The 23,495-nt window shown below is 34.7% G+C and overlaps 2 protein-coding genes across 2 annotated transcripts; one reads left to right on the forward strand and one right to left on the reverse strand.

Annotated features, from left to right (window-relative positions):
* Positions 1–831: 831 nt before the first annotated feature.
* Positions 832–12,481, reverse strand: LOC132556010 (mitochondrial inner membrane protein OXA1L-like). The gene is made up of 9 exons (XM_060220400.1): positions 12,392–12,481; positions 10,405–10,590; positions 8,951–9,146; positions 8,436–8,579; positions 6,879–6,964; positions 5,306–5,470; positions 3,977–4,084; positions 2,869–3,049; positions 832–2,344 (listed from the first exon to the last, which is right to left on the reverse strand). Exons 1-9 carry the CDS (start codon positions 12,479–12,481, stop codon positions 2,145–2,147), a joined length of 1,356 nt encoding a protein of 451 aa, XP_060076383.1. The 3' UTR covers positions 832–2,144.
* Positions 12,482–12,726: 245 nt separating this feature from the next.
* Positions 12,727–21,925, forward strand: LOC132556022 (probable RNA polymerase II nuclear localization protein SLC7A6OS). The gene is made up of 5 exons (XM_060220413.1): positions 12,727–12,874; positions 15,152–15,514; positions 16,182–16,506; positions 17,888–17,965; positions 21,431–21,925. The coding sequence occupies exons 1-5, from the start codon at positions 12,731–12,733 to the stop codon at positions 21,592–21,594; spliced, it is 1,074 nt and encodes a 357-aa protein (XP_060076396.1). The 5' UTR covers positions 12,727–12,730; the 3' UTR covers positions 21,595–21,925.
* The last annotated feature ends 1,570 nt before the right edge of the window (positions 21,926–23,495 follow it).

The raw sequence follows: 23,495 nt of genomic DNA on the forward strand, positions 1-23,495 counted from the left end.
AACACTCTAGGGATTTCACTTACTCTCACTCTCTGCACCCCTGTCACCATCCTCGACACTCTAGGGATTTCAATCACTCTCACTCTCTGCACCTCTGTCACCTTCCTCGACATTCTAGGGATTTCACTCACTCTCACTCTCTGCACCCCTGTCACCATCCTCGACACTCTAGGGATTTCACTCATTCTCGCTCTCTGCACCCCTGTCACCATCCTCGACACTCTAGGGATTTCACTCACTCTCACTCTCTGCACCTCTGTCACCATCCTCGACACTCTAGGGATTTCACTCACTCTTACTCTCTGCACCCCTGTCACCATCATCGATACTCCAGAAATTTCACTCACTCTCACTCTCTGCATCCCTGTCACCATCATCGATACTCCAGAGATTTCACTCACTCTCGTTCTCTGCACCCCTGGAACATTTCTTGGCAAAATTGAAGGTTCTGCGTGCAACACATTGAGGATAAGATGAGAAATGTAGTTGGATCCTTTGTACATTAAACTAATCTTCAGGTCACATAACAATAGGTTGTTCTAGCTTTGAAGTTTGGTGTCACTCCTTTGTAATCTTCAAAGACCATATTAGTCAGTGATTGGTCAGGTTTTTACTCCTGAAGCCCACTCTCTTAACCAATAAAGTGTTTCATAACTATGGCAAATGTTGACAGATTTTAACCATCAAACTCATACAAGATCTTATTAAATCAAATTCGGTTCCAAAAACATTATTTGATGGAAACCCTAATTCAGATAAAAAAAACCCAGACAGACCAGAAACAATATGCCCCATGTTTTTCAATTCACAAGACATAAGAAACATTTGAGATAAATCATTAAATGTTTTTATCCTAAAAGATCATCATAGATAATCAAAGTACATAAATATCAATACATATTAAACACTATCATGCTTGTCTATCATTCTGTTCCTTACATACATGTATATATCTGTGTGATACTTTCATGGATTTGAATTGTATTCTATTAGAACAAACAATAAATTTGCACAAATACTGCACAACAGCTACAATCACTAATTTATGTAAATACAGTGTAATTAATCTTACACTTTCTTATCTGCAGAAAACTTGCTTAATTGTGTTCGATGTATTTTCAACAAATTCAGGTTTTAAAATGTAACTGTACAGAGATTCTGATAAGGAGTTTTACATTGTGAAGTTGAAAGACACAAATGTATGCATAGTTAACATCCTTTCATTTGACTTCATTACTGATACAATTATTTACTTGTACACTAAGATATAATATGGTGAAATTAGTAACAGGCTCAGCTTAACATCAAGGGGAGATAAATCAGTCAATTTTACTGCCAGAAAATCAGATTTTTCACTCAAGAACGATCATAACCTTAATAGCCTGTGATCCCAGCACACTACAGGCCATATGTCATAACTTAATAGCCTGTGATCCCAGCACACTACAGGCCATATGTCATAACTTAATAGTCTGTGATCCCAGCACACTACAGGCCATATGTCATAAACTAATAGCTTGTGATCCCAGCACACTACAGCCCATATGTCATAAACTAATAGCCTGTGATCCCAGCACACTACAGGCCATATGTCATAAACTAATAACTTAGGATCCAAGCACACTACAGCTCATATGTCATAAACTAATAGCCTGTGATCCCAGTACACTACAGGTCATATGTCATATTTAATAGCCTGTGATCCCAACACACTACAGGCCACATGTCATAACCTTTGACCTCTTTGTCATTACCATATCTAACCCACGTTACTTTGAAGTTATTATTATTACATTCTTAATGGCCCGTCAACACATAAAAGGCCATTAGGGCCATACCTTGAAGTGGATTATGGTAAATCACATTAAATTTGAAGGTCCTTATTTCAGCAAGCTATTAGCCTCAAATCCTGAATCTAGATTACCGGGCACTTGAAAAAACTGCTTTAACAAAGAAAGTTTTTGTGGGACAGGAATCAGACTATCCACCAAGCAAAAGATTATTTTCTCTTCAGACAGATTAACTAAGATCCCGACAAAACCTCGCAAAGTGTACATTTATACCAGGCAGATCAAAGCATTCACCTTACGCACACACAACTCACTGTCACTATATCACAATTTTCCATTTTCTATCTCTTTCAACTAAGAGTCAGTTTTTCTCTCTTCTTTTTCTTCATTTTGTATTTTTGTACGGGTTTCACTTTTTGTGGAGGTAGATATGCCTTTTCTACTACTTGTTGAAGCTGGCATTCCTTTCCTGTTAGTCTGACTGTCCTGAAATGTGATTGCACCCACTTTCTTTCTTGATTCATATTCAAGAACTTTTTCTGATATCTTTACACCTGTCAAGAGAAAGAAGAGTTCAATATAGATAAAGAAAACATGAAAATACCATGAATTCTATAGATTGTCACTTTTACAGGCGAGAGAGAATCTGACATAAATCTATTAATTAAAGTGATGGAAAATATTTAATGTATCAAATTTGTCCAGGACAAGGTGAACACTCTGGACAACTTCCAAATGTATAGAATACAGGGTAGTCTCATCAACAGGTGCAGGAACATTACATATAGAATACCATACATATCCTTATATATACTGTCTCCTCCAGCCCTATCCTCTTTCACAATTATCCTGTAAATGGTAAGTTAAAACATTACATCAAATGTTATCCAGCACTGAAGTCGGTCGGTCGGTTGGACGGACAGACAGACAGATGCAGGCAAACAAAGAGATAAAAAGTGTATATGAAATCACAAAAGCTCTGCAGAGACATTTATGTATGATAAAATTATAACTATGATGATTATTGATATAACAGATGTTAAAACAATTTAGCTATTTTTAAACATATTACACAAACCTTCTCTAAATGTTTCCAGAATTCCTCTTTTGCTGGCAGGTTCGTCTCCAGGCTGTTGAAATTTGGGTTCATGCATTATCCTCTCAGGTATTTTGAAAAACCTCTGGACAGCATTTAATTTGAAGAAAAGGACCATGAAGAGTGAATACATATTTGATATGAACCAGTAAAAGCACAGTGCCTGCAAAATAAAAGGTGGGACTTTTGAACTAAAACTGTATCATTGAATAATTAAAACACATGAAGATCTGAAATATGTTACTCCTGAAAATTCTCAAATTTGTGTTGATTTCTTTTAAATGTTTTATATACAAAGAAAACATTGGTAGTTCAAATATTTACTCTAAATTTAAACAAGTAAATGCATGTGTATTGACATAATATAACACTATGTCTTACTTTGTCTTCAACTGTACATTTCTGTGGTAATGTTTAGAATATATGTCTTTATTCTGTGGTAATGTTTAGTAATGTTTAGAATAATATATATCTAGAATATACAATGTTTAGAATATATGTCTTTATTCTGTGGTAATGTTTAGAATATAAGTCTTTATTATGTGGTAATGTTTAGAATATATGTCTTATTTCTATGGTAATGTTTAGAATATATGTCTATATTCTGTGGTAATGTTTAGAATCAATATAACAATTTGCTATTTTCGAAGTTTTATGTATGTGTCGATGAATTTGCCTTATTTAAGAACATGATAAAATTAAAAAAAGTAATAAATTGCTCTGTTTTGAACATTCAATGAATGTGATACAGATTCATTATTAGAGAGTATGTAAGAGAACTGTACAAATTGGTAATCCTTTAAGGTCATTTTTTTGCGATTTTCTTTAAAAATGATTAAATTACATTTCAACGAAAACAAATTTCGCTCCCTGGATGTAAAAGGACATTTTATACACGTTTCAATATTTCTCAGACTGTTTTTTTGGTAACCACCTTTTTATCATCTGAAAACAACACATGTACTTTGTATTTTGAGTCTTTCCTTGGAATGTTTTTTGAAAGTAACCTGATATCAATATTAAGCAAGACTAAAGCTGTGATCCCAAATGAAAGACTATAATTTTGTGTTGTTTACTGCAGGAAACTTACAGCTGGAAACTTGGCAATGATGACGAGAGTAACAAGAGGAAGGACCCGTACAACCTGTTTTATCTTCTTATTTGTGTCATCTAACTTCATACCTGTATCAGTACCAAGCTGAAAGCAAATCAGGTAGGATTAATTATTTGTAGATAATAAGATAATAATACAGTTATAATTTCATTCAAGTTTCTTCCATCTACCTGTTGTATGACCTTTGCAATGAAAAATCATATATACATACAAGAGGTATTTGTGTTCACCTTGTCATCCATCAAACACTTAAAATATGTCTATGTTAAAAACACACAAAAGATAAGTTAGCTACAGAAACGCTCATTATATATTAAGGTCATAAAGTCAATGGAAGAGCATCACTCCCTGGAAAATAACTGAACGCAAAAATATAGAGTAACAAGAGGCCTAGCAGGCTTGACGGTCACCTGAGATAAGCAATACTGAAAATAAAGGTTGAAGGATAGTTTTCAAGTGTCATGAAACAGAAATTGTGACATTGAATATATCAAGCCAGTGTCAATACATGCATACCATCAAAACTGTCATCCTATACTAATAATTCTTACAAAGTTATTTCCAACTTATGCTCAAATTTGCAATTTTCCTATGAATTACAGCATTTACAGTCTAAAAGAAATTCCTCCACAGGAGGAAATGTAAGATTCATTTTGGTAACTAAAGCACCTTATTCATACAAAGAATTTGATTTTATCATATCTGAGTGTTGAAAAGAAGAATTTTGTAATCTTAAGTTAATTTAACCCCTTTTGGCCCCACCCATCAGTCCCTGGAGGTCAGTCAGGATCAATATGAGCATCTAGCTGTCATCTTTCACTCAAAATTCTAACAAAGTTTGAAATATTTCCAAGGAAAACCAAACAAATTCTGTCCAAAAATCTAGTTTTCTTATATAAAATATAGTAAAATTTACACCCTCCCCACCGGAAAATGTGAGACCCTTTGGCCATGAAATTCACAAATTTGGTAAAGCACTTTAAGATGTTGCCATTCATGAAGAGTATTTTATTCCACTTTATCTGGGTGTTGAGAAGAAGATGTTTCAATCTGAGTCAATTTGACCCCTATTCACCCTGCCACTCAGGCCCATTTGGGATGGGGAGTGTATAATTCCTAATTTTGGTTCATCTTGGGCCAGGGAAGGTTTCTGCAAAATTTCATTGAAATTGGATCAGGGGTTTTTGAGAAGAAGTTGAAAATATTAAATTGTTTATGGATGCACAACGCCACATGAAGGTGATTACAAATGATTTTTAAAGAGAACAGGGTAATGTATTACACATCTGGGATAAGTAAGCATACCTCTACTGTCAAAAATAATGTTGAGGCAGTGAGAATAGGTAGGATAAACAGTGGATCTGGAACTGTCAAGTCTGTAACCCACCCAAGGCCTCCAGACTTTAAACTCTCCACTGGTACATTTGTCATTCCTCTCAGGCCAGTGAACACTGTCATAAATATAGGTGCCTACAACAAAAGGACATGGTAAGCACAAGCAACATCCACCTACAACACTTCATATCAATACTATAAACCAACACTCTTTTCAAGCTACTTACATATGTGATTTTTGTATCACAAAAAGTTTGTAACAATTGATTTTAAGAAAACAAACCTATACTGCAACTTGTTTATTACTTCTGTTTTAATTCAGAGTGATTGATATTTACAACATTTATGAGACCAAACTGAGAGAATGACATAAAGATATCATCTTGGACTATATATGTAATATATATATAAACAAGCCAAACTGGATTTTTTTTGAATAACTCATGAGTGCCTCAATCATGATTAGCAACTCTTTTGAAATGGAGGCCATTTTGACATGTCAGCATGCCAGCAAATGTTGAACTACTGAGTTGTGCTGTTCAATGCTCTCAACATATCATATTTTCTTCAAATGAATCTGATTTTAGCATGAAAAGTATCTATACACAGAGATTTAATAGACAGATATTTGATCTTTTCATTTAGTTCACAATACAATGTTCAAACTTTACCTTCTGTCTACATTGGGGTACTTTTCCATTACAAGAATATTTGTAGAAGGTGATCTAGTTTGAAAGGATCAATTATCCATCTTTGAGAAAAAATTTCCACTGCTTAAATATGTCATTTTTCCAAAACCTTTGAGGTATCATTGACAATATTCCAGTCGTTTGAACTCTGGCATACTCACTACTACCTTTCAAGTCTCTTATATTTAGTATATTTCCTCCTTATAAAGGTATCACTTTTCCCGAACAAACCGTCCATTAACTCCAGAGACAAACTTTTTACACTGTATATAATTTGATAATTGGCAATGCATATTGTTGTTTTTCACACCATACTGATTGATTTTCAATCTGAATGAAAGAAAAACAGTTATATGTACTTTTCAATGTTGCAAAAATATCTAATCTAATTTTGTAAAAATAAATCCATTTTATTTCAGATTATCAAGAGTCAAGATCTAGAACTGTCCAGAATTCAAATGGTTTAGGAAGTTTTAAAAATTTCATATCATATGGAAACAAGTATTCCAGCAAATATTTGTGTAAACAACATCTTCAAAAAATCCAAAATCTGAATTGATAATGTTTTAAGTCCATTGTTTGATGGAAATCATGTGAACAGCCTTTCACATACATATCCAGTGGGTGTTATTAAACATGTATTCGTAGACAATGAAAACAGGTCACTTAATACACTCCAATACTTCAAAGTCTCTAGATGTTTCCAAAGCCAAATCCAAATTCAAACTTCACTTGTCAAAGATTTTATCTTATCACCACAAGGAATGCTGACAAGAGTTTTATGTTACAAATAAAATGGATATTTTGGAAAAGTCACTTAATTAAATGCATGCAAAATCTACAACCATATATACCTGAGCAAACAGGACAGCAAAGTTTTTCAAAGGATGTACATCCTCTGCTTTCATGGTGTCTCTCAGTTCTTGATTACATTTCATTACTGAAAGTAAATAATGATAGTTAGAATATCATCTGATAACTCCACTGACCCTTGGATTTGCGTATCCAATGCTTTGTGTAGCATCTGTTTTTCCTGTCAATATTCAATTTGTATGAAACAATAAACTTGATAATTGACTCATAATTAAGGTTGCTTTCACATCTGTAGTTAAAAGGTTGGACCAGTTGCACCTATAAGAGATATGCCAGACACAGATCAGGATTAAGGGTGATGGCCAGCTATACTTGTCCAAAACTAACTGGTTTGAATATCCTTAGTTTTCTGAATCTCTGCATAAATCAAGGTCAGCACATATAAGATAATAAGTTAAAATGGAACATATTTCATTAATACTTTATTGTTTTATGTTTGACAGAAAACTCAGAAACTTTACAATTTGAATTTTACAAGTAAAATTTTGGAATAATTCCATTCTGCCTGAACCGTTCAAATTGGGTTTAAACACGAAAGCAACCTTAGAAATATAAGAAATAAAGTGATAATTTTTTGTTTCTTTTTCCCTGATTTTTCCCAGGAATCAAGAGAACAAATGGGCCTGCCTTTGTTTGATGCCTAGCATTCACAACCATGCTCTTAAGAATATGACATGAAACACAACGCTAGATTATTTCCAGTAACAATTAAGCATGTAAAATGTAAAAAAAAAAAGCTTCACTTTCTTGCTCTTCTCATTACCGTTCTTTTTTTCGTACGAAATTTCTTAAATCCATTTTTGTTTGCCAAACAATACTCAGTTGATATTAGTGTGCCCTCTAGGCTCAAATTGAGATCAGCACACGCTGAAATGCGAAATATGCATGCGCTGATATAAATAGATAAGCGCATTTCCAAACAGGTGATTTTCTAGCAGCAATAGCTCAAATGGCTTCTACCGGTTGGCAATGAACGCAAACAAAACCGCCAACTGCGATGTATCTGTAAAAATGTGCATCCCATGGGACTCATGGGTAATTTATTTAAGAGTCCAGACATAAGTTTTGGAGTAATATACGCAGGATTTGGCGTCCGGTAAATCCCTGTTGAACCTATCTCTGATAAGTGTTATACAATCTTAAAGATCTCACATACAGTAGTAAGTGTGCCCAACAAAGGAATAGAAAACAGCATGTTATTAATCATGAAGGCCAATAGTCAAAATACACTTGTCCTAGTCTGCACCATTCACACATAAATCTTTAATATCCTACATGCCATGAATGTAGGACAACAACATTATGGAAACCATTTTAAATCTGATGAAGGTTGAAGCTTAGGCTGTGCTTTCTGAATTTTTGTATGAAGAACACTCTTTCAATACTGTGCCTATACTGGAGTCATGTAGATACTATAATTAGTTTTTAAAATATATCCCAGAAACAATGAGGAAATGATGGCCATAATGAAATGATGAATGCTGTATAAAACCATTCCCTTTTCAAAACGAAAAAAAATCCCAATTTATTATACGCACATTCTAGCCTGTTTCCAGTTTTTTGTGCTCTAAAAACTCTGTCGTTGATTGCTGATAGCTTTGGAGCTGCATTTTGGGTCTTGGCAGCATTTCTTTGCACCATGACATTCAGTGGAAGCATTGCAAACCTTATTGCTACTGTAACTGGAAAAAGAAAAGAACAAGCAACAATTAATGATGAATTGGGGAAGTCAGTGGATCAAAACAATATACACACTTTACATAATCATTTTTACAATTCATCCGACTTGTACATTTGACACAGAACCTGTCACCTGAATTAAATTGAAAAGGTTAAATCTCATTTATTTATATTACATTGCCTTTAAATAGCCTTAGGTTTGCCAATCATTTAGGATTATAAGTTGTCAGAGAAGTTTAATCCGTTTGGATCTAGTCTTCTTTCAATCAAATTATATTCAATCATTCAGTCATATCTAAATATTTGTGATCTCAATGTTATTGCAGTCTGACTAATGGAAAAAAAAAAAACGGAAATGTCTAAAAGGACCTACCCACAGCTATGGCTCCTAGCCAGGTCAGTCCTTCAACATGCAATAATTCCAGGGCTTGTTGGTATAAACCTGCAGGCCAGTTACTTCCAATCCCCAAGCTCTGCAGGGTTGGCTCTCCCAGCGCATTGAGTGGAATTTCAGAAACATCAATATATGATGGCAGATTGGGTGGCTCAGGGAGGAAGTTAACTTGCTCCTAAAAACAAAATTTAAAACTGTGTCACTTCTGCAATATTGACATGTTCAAGGATTGGGTAAGCTTGTAACAAGAGAATCTTTAAAGGCAGATTGAAATTTCAAATCAGAATTACACATAGATACTCCGATTATTGAAAAATTTTGATACATTTAAAATTTAAGCCACATATTTATATTTAATTATATTGGCTATTAATTTGTAAGTTTGAATTAATTAAGAAATTCAGCAAATGCACTGATATCATGAACCATGTTCCAGGTTATATCATCGATGGAATAGTACAAGTGATACTATAGCCCAAAATCGAAGTTTATGTAGAGAAATGGGCAATAACTCTGAAATCATCAAAACTGAGAATCACAAATGACGAGAGTAGATGATCAACAGTGAGCATATAAAATTTTGTTTCTGGGTAAATTCTAACCTGTAGTTTTGGAAGACTTTTCCTTAATTGTAAATTTGTTTTCTTTTTTCAATTTTGTATTTTGAGTTTGCTTAAAAGGGTCCCATTTACTGTTCTTTTGACTGTTCTCCATTTTCTTATCCGAATAATGTTATATTTAGGTATTTTCCAGAGATACAATTTAGTTCACTAAAGCAACTCGACTAAATTACTGTTTTTGCTACTGCATATCGTACAACATTTTGCATTGAAACTGTTCCTAAAGCCTTCTGACACACAGGAATTCAAAAGAAACCCATATTTTCATGAATATGAAATTTAAAAAATTAATATTCAGAATGACAACTTTTAGTTATGATATATTGACCTCATTTTAAAGATACCCAAATTAACCCCTCCATGACTTTCAGGAGGTAGTCCTACTTATATTTAGTACTGTATTGTACTAATTTGTGTCCTCCTGACCACTACTCCTGAAGGTGAGTCCCACTTAAATTGTACAAATTTTGCGACTTCATAACCACCTGTCCAGGCAGTTGGCCATACAAATATCATATGTACAAATTTGTGCTCTCATGACCACTTGTTTGGGAGGTTATCTGTACATATATTTTACAGATTTGCGTTTTCACCTGTACAAGAGTTTAGCACCACTTACAGCTTCATTAAACCCTATCTTTTTCCTTTGGAAGAAGAAGGTAATACAAATGTAATACCTTGGGAATAAAAAATTGTTTCCTTAATACACACATAAAAATGAAAAACCCTTATAAGAATATCTAATTTTAGGCCTCATTAATTGAAAGAGGTTAAACTATGTGAAATTAGAATGTATCACAGATTCCAACATACTAATTCAAATTCAGGTTTGCTTGTAGTTGTTTCTGTGCTATTGTAACGTTGCACTCCACAAACACTCCATAGTTGGGCTTGACTTCTCTTGAACAAATCAAACTTGTAATTTTGAGTAGTGTTGGAAACACTTGATGATAGTGGATGCCTGCGGGATGCAACATGGAGACATCTTCTCGAGAAACTCTGTAAACATAGTACAAGAGACATTCAATTGAAAAACATTATTTAATACAGTTAGACAATGAATTAAACTGTCATACAGCCGTTTTGTCTTTCTAGAACTCATCTGTGATGCATAAGGCCTAAATTTAAAGCATTGCAGGTAAAAGTGGAAAATCTAAAGATATCGAAAGACTGTCAAAATCCAGATGGGGAGGTGCTCTCACTCAATAATTCAATCAATTTTGTAATTTTCATGCAACCCTGGTAAAATACTAGCTGCAACATACCACACGACTTGAGAGAACTTCTCTTTATCTCCATCATAGCAGAGCCATTGAAATAAATAATGACCTTTATTACACTGGCACCCACACAGGCACTAGGGAATAATACTTAGTGTTACTTTCATAAGCATTGCTGAACCTCGAGAAACTTGAGGATGAGTTATATCACCTGAAGGGGAAGTATGTAACTCTGGTAAAATACATGCCGCAATATACACTTCTCTTTTGCTTGATCAGTGGAATGTCAGACAAGTAAGCCAGAGGTCCCGGGTTTGAATTTTAGTGGAGGCTTTGAAATTAACAAGAGGCCCGATGGGTCTTTTAGCTCATGGAAGAAGTCATTGAAAGTCTAAACAAATTTGAACCCAGTGACCTGGAATAGGTCAAGGTCATTTCTTTTCGCAGACTTTATTGCCTCTAGTCAATTAAGTTAATGAGAAGAAGTGGTTTAAATGTTTTAACAAATTTGACCTCCGTGATACTGAATATGTCAAGGTCATGTCTTTTTGTAAACCTTTTTGGGCTTTATCCTAGGAACATACCAGCCACGGCCTCTAGTCTATTCAGTTCATGAAAAGAAGTGGGTTAAAGGTGTCAAGGTTCTTTATTTTTGAAAGTCTTGTCCAGCTTCATCTTAGGAACATACCAGCTAAATATTCAAACATTTAATCCATTGGTTATTGAGAAGAAGTTGTTTAAAGTATAAAGTTGATGATGAGCAATGGCCAGGTGAGCTAATAATGTCCTCTGTTACATTCATATATTTGATAATTTTAGAACAAGTACAAGTGCATATTCTGAAACGTACCACTATCTGAATTAATTGAAATTGTGTTATGCAGGTTATGACAAATCCCAGGGACTAAAATTTAAGTCCAACAGCAGTGTCAACCACCTGCAATCTCAAAGATTGCTCAATTGATACACAAGTGAATGGCATATGAAGAAGTAATGAAAAACACCCAGCTAGTGCTGGTTTTCGAATTAGTGACCTTTCTATCTCTAGTCAGACACTCTACTGCTCGGCTAAAGGAAAATACCCACTATCAAAGTCAGTAAGGAGACTTGTACTCTCAACTTCTACATTTACATAACAGATCACTTCTAGTTTAAAAATTTAAAACGATATTCCAATGAAATCATTGTTTCCCACCTGGAGCGCTCTCCGTCCGTCATATTATAGCCCAATTGAGAATCTATGATGTGTAAGTTAAAAAGACGACGACCGATTTTGTTACAAATATTTAAAATAATTTTGTGTTTCCGTTTCAAAATGACTCTGCAATTGAGTAAATACATGATTAGTCAAAGCAGTAACTATCCCTCAAAGGCAGGACAACAGTCCATACACGGGAATGTGTCCAACATGAGAAGTGGTCCTTTTCGTCTTTACTACTCCTTTTCGTGGTTTATCTTACCGCTGTAAAGGTGCCTTTCACATTCTAGCAGCAAGATCGCATGCAATAACTACACTGTTGTCATGGAATAAGAATTCATTAAAATGATCAAGATGACAAAATATATTAATCTAAATTTACCTCAGTAAAAGTTGCATTTAAGTTAAGGGAATTTCGCAACATCAGTTTTGACGTGAGCGACAGTAGCCGCACATGTCTGAGAGTCGCCATGATTCAAGTTTAATCTCTAAATAATAACACACCAGTTATTGGATTTCGCTTTACTTTATTTAGTCAAATTATTAAGAGGATGTATATGTTAACACAAAAGTCAATAATTTGCTCTTAACAACGGAACAGCTTGGTTTTGTTTTAAAATGTTATTGTTTAGTTATACTTATTTTGAGATTACCTTATCGGAACTCATAGAAGATTCTTAAATTTGAAGAAGTCAGAGGAGTGCAGAATAGAAAAAATAATATGGCGACGATAGTCCGCGTAAAACGACGGCGTGTTGAGGAACCAGTTGAAAATATACTCGTTTCTTGTAAAAGGAGAAAAAATGACGAAGAAGACTGTGAATTGCAGAGTAATTTAAAGTTTGCTGGAACTGCCAAATCACGGGTAATGAAATGATTGCAGTTTTGTCAATTTAGGATCTACTCGGTTACCAGCTGATTATTTATAAACTGATTCATATATGTTGCAGTGCATTGCACAACACGAACATGTACATGTCGCAGATACGTATGTATTATATATGTTTCTGGTATATGTACTGACAATACTGTAGATTCAGTAACATGTGTAAAGGAGGGGACTCGGTCTGAGTCTGAGAAACCTAACCCAGGTTCGTCGATCTTAAAACCACAACACTTAAATCCCTACATAACTCTACATATTTATTGCGTTACTTAAACTACCATAAAGCCTAGAAAGAGAAGAGAAAGAAAACAAGCCAACCAGTCTCATCATGACTACAAACCTAGAGAAAACTACCAGCTTTTATAGCAGAAATACAACAACCAATATGTTCCGATGGCCATACCTAATTCATTCCAAACAGTATGGTAGACGTGGTGTGGTTAGCTGTCGGATGTAATACAGAATGTTACACTTACACAATTCCACCATTTTCACACTTGTTTATTTAGAACTGCTGTAGGTGTACAACATCTATGATTTATTTTTGGTTCACATTCATGAAACAAACAATTTGTCTACTTGTGATACATGATAACTATCGGATGTAGGCACCTTTCTACTCCTAATTAGTCCAGCCTAATTAGAAAAGCTGTCAAACAAGGCAGTATCGGTGGTAATTTGAATTCATGCAGACAAGGATTCCTGATCTCTTTACACTCTTGTTATTTAGCCATTAATTAAAGTCATTGACAGGCATTCATGTTAAAACAGCAAAAACTGTTGCAGCTTTGATCAGGTGGAACTAGACTGTTAGGAAAAGGCAAGTTGTTGTATCAAGAGAAACAGAAATTTCTAGCCTTTAAAGAACATTTAAAAATGTTCAAAATGATTTCTGCTTGACAAATTGATAGATTACTGTTTTAGAAAGTATGTTCTTTGTGTCTGTGTATTTGTCCTCTTTAAAGACCAGAAACTACTACTTTTCACCTATGTCAAGTGAATGTCTCATCACCTAGAATTAAAAAGAAAAGTTACTGTTTACAGAATTTATATTCTCACTCCCTTGATTGTTAAAATGAAAAAAAAAGAAAGAAATTATAAAAAAAGCTAGGAAATCATTTTGTTTTCTGAATATAAGATTATGAAAATTATACAGCAAAATTATAAAGCCATAATGGTGAACCCATGTCATTGGGTAATCTCTTTCCGCATATGATGTCATACATGTTTCAGAAGAAGTGTTAATAGTAACGTCGACAGTATTAATGGTAACATCAAGTACCATTATTGTGATGTTACTGTAAAATACACAACTTTTGCATTAACTTGGTATTAGCAAACATGTTGATGGCTTACTTTCTGTGTATGTGCACTACGTCATAAGAATGTTGATATCAATTTTCCATTGAACAATATAGTGGCCCATAAGTAAAGTACATTTAAAAAAAAGGCATGGCAAAACATCAACAGAAAAAAAAAAAAACAATTTACAAAAATTACAGAATTCACCAAAGCAGGAAAAATATAGAAAAATATTTGAACATATAGAATATAAGTTTTTATGAGACAGCCAGTGGAAGATTTGAGTATGATGTTTGGAGAAAAAAGAATACACAAAATGGTAACAAAGTATTGTAGTCATTTCTACACTTTGTTTAACACTTGGTCATAGATGAGCCTGTGTTAGAGTCTATGTGAGAGGCGAAACATCATGAGGTGAAAAAATGTTTTTTTAAACAACCACATGGTTCATTATTTTCATAATTTCTTTTCTTGAAAGCAATTTTTAAGTGTAGTTTTATCAAAATATGAACTCTGTGACCCTAGTATGACCTATGACACTACATTTGACCTGGAAATATTTGACAGTCAAAAACTGATGACAGCTGAAAACTAAAGACAGTTGTATATTTTGGATTTATAGGAAGTATTTATGTGGAAGGAAAATGTACCGCTTGAGATGTTATTAAGCATGATTAATGTTGTTGAAGGTGCAAGATGGTCAGTGATGGAAATAGAAAGGCCATGAAATAATCTTGATTGTGGCCAACACAAGATTAAACAGCTCATAAGTAGTCAGTTGTTCTGAATGACAAGTTTGGTCAATGATCAGTAGCTTTTAATGGATGCAAAGAATGGGATGTAGTACTGTAGTGTCAGACTCAAACTGTTTGGGTGAAATGTTTATTTAGTTTTGAAATTTTATTATTCAAGTTTCTTTTTGGTAAAAGATTGATTTTGATTATTTTTATTCAGGATGAAGTATCTAAACACATTCGTGATGCTATCAGAAAGGAAAAGCTGCAAAGAGAATATAAACAGCACCATGTGGATGTTGTTACTAACACCCGACAAGACCACAAACAGCAGGTGAAGGCAGCAAGATTTAAGGTTACCTCAAAATTTAGAGCTCTGGCTTTGGATAATTTAGATCTGGCAAGAGATGAAACAGACTTTGAGAATAAAGAAAACAAAGAACCCAATGCAACTGAAGCAGGTAGCACTGTGTTTGAGTCGGAGAGCAGTGAAAACCAGACCAGCAGTAGTGTGTTTCAGTTGTATGATGTAGAGGTGGCAGGTAGCTCTGGGACATTGCCAACTTATGAGTCCCTCTTACAGGTACAGTGTTACATTAGTCCAGGCCTTAATTCATTTTCTCTTGCTAAAGGACACTCTTGGATCTTTCAATAGACTTTTGAAGTTATGTTTTGACTCTCCAAAATTAGTTATGAACATTTTTATGTGTTTTGATCATGACCTTCAAAAAATCTTGGAAAAGTTTATTTTTTCTTTGAAAAGACCGGATGCCATTCGTCTAGTTTCTTCTAGTTTCATGTGTACAGTCTAAAGTGGAATCATCAGGACCATACATATAAAGGCATCTGGTAGTCTCAGAATTTAACTAATGGTAGCGGTATTCTTTTGATGTATTGTATCAAAATCACCAGGTGTTTAAGCATTGCAGGTTATATGGGATTTGCCAGCATTGTAGGTCAGTGTTATTTTACACAAAAAAAATAAAAATATACAAATGTTATCTGCCCTTTTTTTGGAAACTGATTTGTTTTATGATGAATGGAGTTTTTGTTCTTGTTTGTATTAAGAAATTGAAACATTTCTTTTACATGTAAGTGAAAAACATGTATATTCTGTCATTCTTGTGAAATACATAGGATATTAAACAGGAAACTATTAAACATCTACATATTTATGATGATATTTATTTTGTGATTTGTTTAATTACCTGCTTGTTACTTTCATTATTTTGGTTTATTTTTGACTTCAGACATCACAAAGCAGCAGTGGTATCACCTGTAATACTGTACCACTAGTACAGGAGCATGTTCCCGAGTCTAAGGACGAAGATTATGTGTATGACTTGTATTTTACAAACAACAGAGATTTTAGCTTCAAACTTCTAGAAAGTGCATTGACGATTGAGGCATTTGGGAATTACTTTGTCTATGAGGACATGCCACAGCCAGAGGAAGAGGAGGTGTACGAAGATGAAGATGATAGTAACGATGAAGACAACTGGAGGAATGATTATCCAGATGAAGATCCACACTTGGTAGATAACCAGTTGGAGAGAGACTTTTATTATGGTGGTGGTAAGAGACTTTTTTTATTGTTTTATAGTTTAGTGAAAAATCTTAAGTTTTAATATATTAATGGATAGTAAATCAAGTAAAATATCTCCATCACAACAGCCTAGGTGTGTATGGTCTTCAATTTTTATTAGGGGTTCATTGACTGGTTTCACCATCATGTCCTGATGAAGCCTGAGAGAAGCAAAACCAGTCATCCTGATGAAGCCTGAGGGGGCAAAACTGGACGACGAATACCTAATAGAAATTGAAGACCCTACACTCCTAGGCTGTTGTGATTGATATATTTTATTTGATTTGCTCTATTGATCCATCACCCTGCATACCTTTGGGTATCCAGTTGAGGAGTGAAGGAAAACCCAACTAGCATGTACGATGTTGGCTCTACCATCTACACTCTTAATGGATAGTAGCTACATTAATAAGTGTGATGTTGTAGAGTTGATAAGGAAGTCCAGTTCTTGTTAAAAGTGTTTTAATCGTATGCATGAATTTATTTTACAATAAGCATCCTTTACTATATCTAAGTTTAGATGTAGAGATGTTGTTGCTCAGGCAAAACCAGAGTGAGCGGGCATCCTGTCAGTGGAGACTAGCCTCTCTCCTATCTGGCCTCCGTTCTTCTCTACTCTCACAGACTAAGAGAGGTCTATTTATACTAAAATGTTATAAAACTGTTGGTAGAGTAATATTACGCATTGGATGATAGGCTAACAAAGATTGAGTAATACATAAGTAGTTGATATAGACTTAAACATGAGAATGGTTGCAGATTAAGTTGTTTTCTACAAGATTAGTATACTCCGGCCTTCATCCAACTGTCTAGATAGGGCTCAGGTAATTGCTTATATAATCAGGGAATGAATGAATACATGGACATGTGTAGTAGATTAAGTAACAACGGTATGTCTGGCTACTGGTCAGTAATTGTCCACTGGTCGATAGACGTCAGTAAGAAATGAAGCTAGTCTCATTCTGGCATTTAAATTATATGAAAATCTTACATATGTCTAACTGAACACAATTTTGAATAATTCAATTAACTCGCATATTAACTTTTAATAGTTCATTTGTTCACCCTTTGAATTTCCACAATTCTACAAAAAAAAGAAAATGCTTGTCTAATTTACTGAAAGATATTGATGATCTGCTCTTCCTGTATTTCAAAAGTATCTGATATTTTCGTGTTCAGTTGCAGAATGTTAGAGAATTAAAATTTGTGTTGCAAGGTAGCATGGTTGCTAAACATTTGAAAGACTTAAAACTGAAAACATCACATCAGTAGTATATAGACTATATTCTGTAAACTGTGTTTCACTTAGTTGTCTAATACCCTGTCTAGTGTAGTAATATTTCACTGTTATTAGAACCTGTTTGTTTACAGACATGATGGAGCGACAAGCTTTTGCAGCTGCTGGTGATGAAGGGTTGGCAGAGTGGATGCACACTCGCTGTAACATAGGTAAATATCCATCTTCCTGAAACAAATTGATAAAGAGCTTCAAAATGTTAATTTCATTTCTGAATGTTTCTTGTGGCAAAAATCTTGAACAAGGTAATTGTTATATTATCCACATCAATAGTACTTACTGTAGGAATCAGTATAAATGGTACAGACTGTAGGTATAAATGGTACAGACTGTAGGTATAAAATGGTACAGACTGTAGGTATAAATGGTACAGACTGTAGGTATAAATGGTACTGACTGTAGATATCAATGGTACAGACTGTAGGAATCAGTATAAATGGTACAGACTGTAGGTATAAATGGTACAGACTGTAGGTATAAATGGTACAGACTGTAGGTATAAATAGTACAGACTGTAGGTATAAATGGTACAGACTGTAGATATAAATGGTACAGAGTGTAGATATAAATGGTACAGACTGTAGGTATAAAATGGTACAGACTGTAGATATAAATGGTACAGACTGTAGGTATAAATGGTACAGACTGTAGGTATAAATGGTACAGACTGTAGATATAAATGGTACAGACTGTAGGTATAAATGGTACAGACTGTAGGTATAAATGGTACAGACTGTAGGTATAAATGGTACGGACTGTAGGTAGAAATGGTACAGACTGTAGATATCAATGGTACAGACTGTAGGAATCAGTATAAATGGTACAGACTGTAGGTATAAATGGTACAGACTGTAGGTATAAATAGTACAGACTGTAGGTATAAATGGTACAGTCTGTAGGTATAAATGGTACAGACTGTAGGTATAAATGGTACAGACTGTAGATATCAATGGTACAGACTGTAGGAATCAGTATAAATGGTACAGACTGTAGGTATAAATGGTACAGACTGTAGGTATAAATGGTACAGACTGTAGGTATAAAATGGTACAGACTGTAGGTATAAATGGTACAGACTGTAGGTATAAATAGTACAGACTCTAGGAATCAATATAAATGGTACAGACTGTAGATATAAATTGTACAGACTGTAGGTATAAATGGTACGGACTGTAGGTAGAAATGGTACAGACTGTAGATATCAATGGTACAGACTGTAGGAATCAGTATAAATGGTACAGACTGTAGGTATAAATGGTACAGACTGTAGGTATAAATAGTACAGACTGTAGGTATAAATGGTACAGACTGTAGGTATAAATGGTACAGACTGTAGGTATAAATGGTACAGACTGTAGGTATAAATGGTACAGACTGTAGGAATCAATATAAATGGTACAGTCTGTAGGTATAAATGGTACAGACTGTAGGTATAAATGGTACAGACTGTAGGTATAAATGGTACAGACTGTAGGTATAAAATGGTACAGACTGTAGATATAAATGGTACAGACTGTAGGTATAAATGGTACAGACTGTAGGTATAAATGGTACAGACTGTAGGTATAAATGGTACAGACTGTAGGTATAAATGGTACGGACTGTAGGTAGAAATGGTACAGACTGTAGATATCAATGGTACAGACTGTAGGAATCAGTATAAATGGTACAGACTGTAGGTATAAATGGTACAGACTGTAGGTAGAAATAGTACAAACTGTAGGTATAAATGGTACAGTCTGTAGATATAAATGGTACAGACTGTAGGTATAAATGGTACAGACTGTAGATATCAATGGTACAGACTGTAGGAATCAGTATAAATGGTACAGACTGTAGGAATCAGTATAAATGGTACAGACTGTAGGTATAAATGGTACAGACTGTAGATATCAATGGTACAGAGTGTAGGAATCAGTATAAATGGTACAGACTGTAGATATCAATGGTACAGACTGTAGGAATCAGTATAAATGGTACAGACTGTAGGTATAAATGGTACAGACTGTAGGTATAAATGGTACAGACTGTAGGAATCAGTATAAATGGTACAGACTGTAGATATAAATGGTACAGACTGTAGGAATCAGTATAAATGGTACAGACTGTAGGTATAAATGGTACAGACTGTAGATATAAATGGTACAGACTGTAGGAATCAGTATAAATGGTACAGACTGTAGGTATAAATGGTACAGACTGTAGATATAAATGGTACAGACTGTAGGTATAAATGGTACAGACTGTAGATATAAATGGTACAGACTGTAGGTATAAATGGTACAGACTGTAGGTATAAAATGGTACAGACTGTAGGTATAAATGGTACAGACTGTAGGTATAAATGGTACAGACTGTAGGAATCAATATAAATGGTACAGTCTGTAGGTATAAATGGTACAGTCTGTAGGTATAAATGGTACAGACTGTAGGTATAAATGGCACAGACTGTAGGTATAAATGCTACAGACTGTAGGAATCAATATAAATGGTACAGACTGTAGGTATAAATGGTACAGACTGTAGATATCAATGGTGCAGACTGTAGATATAAATGGTGCAGACTGTAGGTATAAATGGTACAGACTGTAGGAATCAATATAAATGGTACAGACTGTAGGTATAAATGGTACAGACTGTAGGTATAAATAGTACAGACTGTAGGAATCAATATAAATGGTACAGACTGTAGATATAAATCGTATAGACTGTAGGTATAAATGGTACAGACTGTAGATATAAATTGTATAGACTGTAGGTATAAATCGTACAGACTGTAGATATAAATGGTACAGACTGTAGGTATAAATGGTACAGACTGTAGATATAAATGGTACAGACTGTAGGTATAAATGGTACAGACTGTAGGTATAAATGGCACAGACTGTAGATATAAATGGTACAGACTGTAGGTATAAATGGTACAGACTGTAGATATAAATGGTACAGACTGTAGGTATAAATGGTACAGACTGTAGGTATAAAATGGTACAGACTGTAGGTATAAATGGTACAGACTGTAGGAATCAATATAAATGGTACAGTCTGTAGGTATAAATGGTACAGACTGTAGGTATAAATGGCACAGACTGTAGGTATAAATGCTACAGACTGTAGGAATCAATATAAATGGTACAGACTGTAGGTATAAATGGTACAGACTGTAGATATCAATGGTGCAGACTGTAGATATAAATGGTGCAGACTGTAGGTATAAATGGTACAGACTGTAGGAATCAATATAAATGGTACAGACTGTAGGTATAAATGATACAGACTGTAGGTATAAATGGCACAGACTGTAGGTATAAATGGTACAGACTGTAGATATAAATGGTACAGACTGTAGGAATCAATATAAATGGTACAGACTGTAGGTATAAGTGGTACAGACTGTAGATATAGATGGTGCAGACTGTAGGTATAAATGGTACAGACTGTAGGTATAAATGATACAGACTGTAGGAATCAAACAGGAAATAATTCCATTATATTAGCAGTATGTAGGGATGTTACCCTTAAATCTATGTACCAAGAAAAAAAGATTTGGTATGGCCTATTTCAAATGTTTGAGAATATAAACAAAGCTACTTACAATATATTTTATCTGTTTGCAGAAGATGGTGATGAGTTGTCAAGCGAGGAAGAAGATGCAGCTTACTTTGGTGAGCCTCTTAACATGAGCAGTGATTACCAAAGTTACTACCGGAAAGTCCGCAGAGAAATGGAGGATGGTGATGGCTGCGCTCGTCCAGATGATGATGATGATGAAAATGACTGAAAATTGTTTTACTTAACTTTTACATCGAAACCTGCCAGTGGACAAAACATAGTACAATGTAGATGTTGTCATGTAAAACAGTCCCATCAGTCAGAGTAATCAGGTTTTAACCATGCTATGCCTAAAAAGACTGAATACACATGTAACCTACCACCCTTTATAAGAATTCCAGAATTAGAGCACTAAGCAAATTGGGATGTACGAGGAAGAGGTGGTTAAAACTTTCTTGTCAAGGTTAGACTTCTGGCCAGAGATGTTTCAGCACATTAAAACCATTTAGCTTTGATAATTTAATAATTTGTATTAATAAATATTTATCACGAGATTTAAAATATTATTTTAGTTTTTATTCTCTTTCTTGAAAACGTCAAGGGCTCCAACTTATCACAACCACTTTTTGGTGTATGCAGGTATATCATAAAAAAGGCTGTTCAAATTGCCTTTTGTACTAAGTATGTCCTTAGAATCACTGGATGAATCTTTCTCAAATTTTAATCAAAACTCCATTGGAAGTGTTCTAATTTTAAAACTGATCAGAGAACAAAATGCCTGATGGGGGGGGGGGGGGCATCTTTGATTTTGACAATTGCAGTTTGTTATCGTCGTCTCTGGAGAAATTCCAGGTTGATCTTTCTCACATTTGCTATGTTGACTCTTAGTAACTTGTAATGCCCTTTTACTTTGTTAACTATGTGAGTGATTGTTAAACAAAATGGCTGGCAGGCAGCCATCTTCCAGTTAGACAAAGTTTGTTATCTCTATTTGTGAGAAGTATTGATGAGGTCTTTCTCAGATTTCAAGTCTTTATTTTGAGACTGATCTGGATAGGAAATACATGACAGGAAGCAGCCACACAAATTGCCCCGTGTCATGCAATAAGGTCTGCATACTTGAGGCTCTGTGGTTCGTATGCCTCTTCACAATTCTCCTTCTGTGACACTGTCAGTTCCACTACAAGGAAAGATTTCAACTGTTGTCTGGCCTAAATGTTTTGTCCATCATGCAAGAGAATAAATGTTTTCAATCAAAGTCTGCCTGCAGCATTCAGTTCCTTCCTCTGTCCACCATCAATGTTCTGACTAGTCTCCTTCCCACAGCTGTCTCACTTTGTTTGAACAGCTTTTCTTTTCCCACCTTTGGATGCCCTCTACTACTTCTGCCAATTCACAGAGGACGCCATCTATATTGCCCTTGTATCATCAATGTTACCGGATATTCTTACAGCATGGAAAACATCATCCACAAAGCTAACTACTAGAGGCCTCTGTTAGTCTCCATTGCTGAAGATACCAAGGCAGTGTGTCATGAACTGCTCTTAGGGGGATGGTCTATAAATAGCTACAACTGTCATTCTGTCCTGTCCCATTCTGAATCAATATCGTATCTTGAGAGCCTTGTAGTAGAACTTGTTTATATTTACCTCATCATAGCATCAGGTTCTACACCTGGTCAGATGTTGTTGTGCGTACGAGTTATTCATGTCTAGACATTTTCTGGGTTTTCTTACAGTTTATATATATAGATATCCTCTCAGATAAAATTCAGATTTTCCACATTGGCTTTGATTCAATGTGATGACATGGAGATGTATTTTTTGAACACCATTTTGTTTAACTATTTTTGGAAGAGAAAAGCTGCCAGTGTATGCCTCACGTTTTTGATATTAAGGTTGTAAGAATATTATTCTGGTTTTTTCACCACTTCTCTTTAACACTGATACCAAACATGTAGGTCTGCACCATTTTGATTCTTGCAGCTATTATCTTAACAAGATATGTCGTCTGTCAGTTTTAAAACATTATTATACACACTTGGCAGACTTAATCGTGATCATTGGACATCAAACTGTTGACAATCCATACCCCTTTTATCCATGGTTAGTCTGACATAACAATTTTATG

The sequence above is a fragment of the Ylistrum balloti genome, unplaced genomic scaffold, assembly GCF_031769215.1.
Source record: "Ylistrum balloti isolate Yb309-2 unplaced genomic scaffold, AGI_CSIRO_Ybal_v1 Utg370540, whole genome shotgun sequence".
Taxonomy (NCBI): domain Eukaryota; kingdom Metazoa; phylum Mollusca; class Bivalvia; order Pectinida; family Pectinidae; genus Ylistrum; species Ylistrum balloti.